Here is a 6,606-nt window from a genome sequence, read left to right as displayed (position 1 = left end):
AATGTCTTACCGTTTGCTCTGAATCTATTGTTGTCTGTTGTGTTTCCTCTCCTTCGTGAATGTCCTGTATCGAGTAAGCGGTTTCTTCTCCTCCCTCCTTTGGTTTTTCATTCTGCCTTTGTATTTGGGACGCTGGTAGTTTAAATGTCTTGAATGATGAGTTCCAGAAGAGCCTGGTAGATTAATCGGTTGCCAAGTAGTTTTCTTGAATTCGGAACTTGCTTTTCTCATAGCTTGTTCATTTTTTACGGCCTCTGCGAAATTTTTTGTGAATAGAAATTCTTCTATGTTCATGGTTTTGGCCACCTTTCGGCAGTCCTGGTTCAAATAGGAAATAATCTTGTATTTTCGGTGAGCTGAAATGGCGTAATGGATGTTGCAGAATAACTGACAGGCATCAGCTAGAGTTTTTATATTTTCAGCTTGCTCCTCAATAGAAATCATGGTTTCTATGACTGTACCTACAGCCGTCAGTCCATGAGCTAATTGTTTTTGTAAGGCTTTCAGAAAATGATCATTTTCATTAGCTGACTTAGGTAGACATGGCAGAATCTCCTTATTGACCAGAGGGGGGATCAACATTTTACAGTTCACGGGAAGTTTATATTTTGCCATTAATTCTTCACGTTGGGTTTTGTCGAATCCTTTTTGAAGATACGTATTCCAGCGCACTATTATTTCTTCATGGAGAGATTTTCCCATTTCATCCTCATCATTGGGTTTTGAACCTAGGACACTAAAATCTTGTGTTGGTGTTGGTGCCTCAATTTCCATATCGTCCTTCTGTTTATATGACTCGTTGTCTGATGATTCTGCAATTAAATCAATTCTAGGCTTTATATGTATATATCACTCGTAAGTCTGTTTTCTACAGGATTTCCATGTTTCAATTATTCGATATGTTGTAGGTGATCCTCCACCCGGAGGCCAACTCACGTTAAATGATTAGCGATCCTTCACACGAAGGTCGACTTGTTATTGTTTTTGAAGAAATCACTCGATTTCTTTTCAAACGACAACTCGCAAGTACATATTCCATTCAACTTTCATTCGAAAGCTGCCTATCTTATAATAATTATTTCAATATATTGTTGTGATATGCTGTGATCCTTCGACCGAAGGCCAACATTCGTTGAAGAAGAAATCACTCGATTTCCTTTTCAAATATTATAATGTCAAAATAACGCTCGTTATTATTGACCGATAGACAGTTACTGTGATAAATAAGTAATTAATCTCCAATCAGAGAATGTTTCTTACATCCTATCATCGAGAATTCTGTTTATTCCACATTATTTTTTTTTTTTTTGCTATTATGTAAAACCTACCTGAATCTGAAGATTCCTCTTTGGAATATGTGTGGTCCGATTCGCTCGATTCACTCGATTGAATTTTCCTGATTTGTTTTTCCATTTGTTTCAATTTCTTCTTCAGTTTCCTCATTTGGGCGTCCTTTTTTCGATGAGATGAATGAGCTCTTTTTGGCATTTTGACTTCACTTTCAATCCACAATCCAATATTCACTTGAAATTATTTTATTTTCCTTCGATGTTAACCGACACGAGCACGAAACAAGAATGAGATACATATGGTTCAGGGAGATAAGAAGCGGTGAATCAGGTATCCTAACTTTTTATTGGATTTTTAAACTTCGTGCTGACAACGAGTAAGTTTCAAGAAACTACAATAAGATAATTATATCAAGGACAAGCGAAGGAAAATTCACTCCATTTGTGGATGGTTTTTGTGGACGGGCTGTGTCTGTAGGGTAGCCAGAACGACGGTGACTAGACCTTAGGAAACTGGAGGCCTTGGAATATTTGACGTTTGGCATAAAAGCAACTCCCTACTGCTGAAAAATATAGCTAGGAATATTAAAAATGGGTATATAAAGGATATATCCATCGAAAAAATAGAAAACCCTCCCTTTCGAAACTTCACAAACATCAAGCACCACATATTCGTTGTTTTTTTCAAAGAAGCTGCATATATTGATATCAATTTATTGAAATAGGATAATGTTTCATCAAAGGATATTTATGCTGCATTGAACCGTCAGAACAACCACAGTCCTAGTGTCGTAGAAAAATATGATAGTTCAAAAAACTGCGAACTATTTTCAAAAATTTTAACAGTTCGATTTTATCAGAGTCACAAAAAAGTATTCTCTATGTCTTGACACATGAGGTTTATCCGCTAGCTCCTGTACTTCGAAGGGTAAAGAAATTGAACCATCATCGGTGCCAAACCTATGATAAGCAAGTAGAAACACTTCATCACAAATTTTTGTGTTTTCCACAGGTTAAATTGTCGTCCCTCTATTTTGAAAATCTGGTAAAAAAAATTACATGCGAAAATGTAACTCTGGAAGTATTGATGAATTTTTAATTTGTTTTCGATCTGGAAATCATGAACAATTTAGTAATTTTTATTGTGACCGAAGCTGTTTTATTTGTACTGAGTAATGAGAATAATGCTAAATATTTCCAAATGAATTTAAGTGATTTTTTGCGCAAGCTAAGAGAGTTGAATGATAAAATTTTTAGGATTATTGAATCCATAATTTTGTAAATATAGAATACTTTTGTGAATTTTTTTTCATGTTCTTGATGAAATGTAAATAAATTGGTGCAATAAAGAAAAAAAAAAGAATCGGCCCATTTTCCTTTCTGGCCTCTCCCACTCGATGCTTATGAAATTAGTATATACAGGGTAAAATTCGTTGTCTACTTTAGGGATCTCGAGAACTATAGCACCTAGAAACGTATGACACATTCTCGATCTCTTTTTTCTTTACTATTCCAAATCTGAAAACAGATCCGGCCTAACGATCATAGATTTCAAGTTATGAACGAAAATTGAGAAATTGTCATTTTTAATGAAGCTGAATAACTCGCTTATTTGAGCTCGTATTCGAAATCAGTTGTTACATTCTACAGGCACTTTCTTATGAAGAATTCAAATATGACATTAAGAAATTCATTTTCATTTTCGAGATACGGAAGGGATTTCTGATTTTTCAAATGTAAACTATAGATGAAAATTCTTTCGTCTTGCTGCAATTTTTTTGCTGATTTCAAAAATGTATCACATGTTGCTATTCATATGAATTTTACAAGAGAAAAAAATTCAATACTTTTTTCTGCTTTTCGATTCTCTGTTGAATTATAAGTAGGCTGGGTTAGCATAGCAACCGTTGAATATGCATTATATTTTGTGAACCTGAGCCTCTATGATTGAAATCACGGATTGCTGAATAAATATTTCGATGATTAATTTGCCATCGTTTGTTCTCGCGATGTTTGGCATGCTTATCTTATGATGGTTCACAATTCGAACACTACCGTTGGCAGAAGTATCTATTTCTCATCATCTTACTTCTGTAAAAATTATAATTATAGATAGCTATCGTATTTTATTTATAACTAGCTGACCCGGCAAACCTAGTTTTGCCATTTAAATTATTATATGTTATATAAACCTTGCCCTAACAATAATAAACACAAAAAAAAAGAATTGTCCAATTTGGTGCGATCGTTTGAACAATAAAGCATTTTGAAGAAAACCATAGATCCTGTTTCATTAATATAGATAGATATTACTGACTCTTGAAGTTTCTTTCATAAATAGAAAACGATAATTGAATTTATTTTCTTCTTTAATAATCAGACGAAAGTCTTTTTCTCACTATAAAAAGATATCGATCTCGATATCGATATATAAAAGGAATATTTATTCGTCAGTCGGTGATTCCTATCGCAGAAGGTTGAGTTCACATAGGATTATGTGAAGTTCAAGAACGATAATGCATTTTCAACGATCGCTATGGTTACGGCAGCCTACTGAAAATTCAACATTGAATCGAAAAGCAGAAAAAAGTATTGAATTTTTTTTCTTACGTTATATTTATGTGAATAGCGACATATAATACATTTTTGAAATCAGCAAAACAATTGCAGCAATATGAAAGAACTCTCAATTGTAGTGTACATTTGAAAAATCAGAAATCCCTGTCGTATCCCGAAAATGACTGGATCAAAAAATTTATTGATATCATATTCAAATTCCTCATAAAAAAGTGCCTGTAGAATGTAACAACAGATTTCGAATACGAGTTCAAATAAACGAGTTATTCAGCTACATTAAAAATGACAATTTCTCAATTTTCGTTCATAACTCAAAATCTATGAACGATCTGTTTTCAGTTTTGGATAAGTCAAGAAAAAAGAGCCGCTAGAAGAGAATATGCCGTCCATTTTCTTCTAGCTACTATGGTTCTCGAGATCCCCTCAGTAGACAACGAATTTTGCCCACCCTGTACCTAGGAACTTCAAATTGTTGAATACCATGAATTGTCGCTCAGGTTCAATGATGCTCTGTCTTTGTCAAGAGAAATTTTCCTACAAAACCACAAACTCACAACAATACCTCTTTTATAGGATAGAATAGAATACATAATTTAATGATCTCTCTGGGCATTAAATGAATGTAAAAGACAATTCATGCTGAGAAAAGATGATTAGTAGTTGGAATATCAGTAGGTATATGATCATTTGCAGCTGAAAGAGGATCATTAAAATTATTATGGTAAATGACCAATCACTTAAGGTCACTATAATTGGCTTATATTTCCCAAAAAATGTTGACACCACAAAATAGGAAAGTTTTTCTTAAATTACACACAAAGAAGGAAACGTTTCGGTTGATACGTATCCGGAGGGAGCGAATGACTATAACACTTAAGATCGCAATTGAGGCAGCTGAAAAATCTCATCTGGACTCCAATTGTGACAGATAAACTTGAAATTGACGGGGTAGTGCATCGTTCCTGGTCTAAAAAGTGAGGGAAAAGGAGGCAAATTGCTGTACGGAGGAAAACTAAGTGCAGACACGAAAGGAACTCTGAACAGCAAGCTCGGGGGAAATCAACAGTTTTATTGCTGTTACGGCATTTGCCTCCTACCTGCCTTCTTGTGGAAAATATTTCTTAATGATCCTTCTTTCTTGCGGATATAAACTTATTCCTTATGTACGAACAGAAAAATTTCGTGGGAGATGAAACCGATAGTCACTCCTCATCAATTGCTTTGTTAATTAAGTCGCACTTCAGGATTTTGGTGATTCCTTAGTTTCTGCCTTTGGAATCGAATTTCTTCGAAATAAAAATTATTCAAAAAGAGAGTGCAACGGTAGCATACATCAAAATATCAAACAAGAAATGAAGTCATTCATTATTATTTATTGTGACATCTCGGAAGCGAACACCATATTTAGACGTTTCATCCGGAAGTATGCATATCCATCGTTTTAATCTTACTAGTTCAAATGAAAAATAATCCTTTGATTGAATCTTATTGAAATAGATTCCACGTAAATTTCAATATGGAATGTGGCATGTCCAAATAAAACTACATAATATTGAGTACAGTTTATAATTCAAAACTGAATCATCTTCTCCAATAATTCCCGAATACCATTAATCGAAGACCTTAATGAAACTATACTGTAAGACAGGATACTGTGTGAACAGAATAATATATGTACAAAAGAAATTAACTCCGCCTGAGTTGTGGGAGGGTGGAGTGAGAAGCCCAAACGCAACTTTGCCGGTCCCAAGCGCAGGGAAAGGAGGAGGGTTTTAAGGTGAGGCTAGCCATCTGCCTATTGTAAAAATAATAGAGGGCTCATAGACCAATCACTAATGCCTCGGAACAGGACGGATCAAATCATATGACGAATGCACGAAATAGGAAACGAATAAGGAAACAACGTAGGATGGTGAAAGATAACACACTAAGGCTCGGATGCTGGAATGTAAGATCATTTAACTCGAAAGACCAAGAAGTTATATTGGAGCTCCATCATCACAATATAGATCTATGCGCCATATCTGAAACGGAAAAGAAAGGCAAGGGTACATCTCAGTACGGCGAGTACACAATGTTTTATTCCGGCAAGTCGAAGGAAGTTAGAGCAGCATCTGGTGTGGGATTTATAATCAAACGAGGAGGATATCTGAACAGCATAACCGGCGTCAAATATCGGAGCGACAGAATACTGCAGGTCAGTATGAAGACAGACAAGGAGAAAATGAATATTATATCACTATATGTTCCGGATTCTGGAAGACCAACACAAGAACTGGAGGAATTCTACGATCACCTGCAGTCTACCGTGGATGATATACCCAAAGGGGAGAAAATCATCATGATCTAAATGCACGTGTTAGAAACAAAATAATCCCATAGAGTAAATTCAACGAAGCGGAAATTAATAAACAAGGACAACTGCTTATAGGGTATTGTGCCCACAACGAACTTAGGCTGAATAATACGTACTTCGATCATAAAATTCAATATAAAATAACTTTCAGAAGCAACAGACAAACAACATCTATGATTGACTGCATTATTACAAACAGATCGATCACGCCCGAGCAGATCTTTGATGTTAGATCTTTGTCATCTGCTAACATAGGTTCGGATCACAGTCTTGTATCAGGAAAAATAACCTCCATTAGACCACCCTCCAGGAAAACCAAATACAACGCGATGGAAAAGTTCAACATTGACCCCCGGTTTCATAAAGCTCGATCGGGGAATCAAC

At 35.3% G+C, this 6,606-nt stretch overlaps 2 protein-coding genes across 2 annotated transcripts; one reads left to right on the top strand and one right to left on the bottom strand.

Moving 5' to 3' along the window:
- Nucleotides 1–323: 323 nt before the first annotated feature.
- LOC123317979 lies at nucleotides 324–1,672 on the bottom strand. The gene is made up of 3 exons (XM_044904651.1): nucleotides 1,329–1,672; nucleotides 466–812; nucleotides 324–356 (listed from the first exon to the last, which is right to left on the bottom strand). Exons 1-3 carry the CDS (start codon nucleotides 1,486–1,488, stop codon nucleotides 324–326), a joined length of 540 nt encoding a protein of 179 aa, XP_044760586.1. The 5' UTR covers nucleotides 1,489–1,672.
- Nucleotides 1,673–5,775: 4,103 nt separating this feature from the next.
- On the top strand, nucleotides 5,776–6,216 carry LOC123317902. Its single transcript, XM_044904552.1, has one exon. The coding sequence runs from the start codon at nucleotides 5,776–5,778 to the stop codon at nucleotides 6,214–6,216; it is 441 nt and encodes a 146-aa protein (XP_044760487.1).
- The last annotated feature ends 390 nt before the right edge of the window (nucleotides 6,217–6,606 follow it).

The sequence above is a fragment of the Coccinella septempunctata genome, chromosome 1, assembly GCF_907165205.1.
Source record: "Coccinella septempunctata chromosome 1, icCocSept1.1, whole genome shotgun sequence".
Taxonomy (NCBI): domain Eukaryota; kingdom Metazoa; phylum Arthropoda; class Insecta; order Coleoptera; family Coccinellidae; genus Coccinella; species Coccinella septempunctata.
The sequence above is the reverse complement of the archived record's forward strand: the minus strand, read 5'-3'. Positions and strand labels throughout refer to the sequence as shown.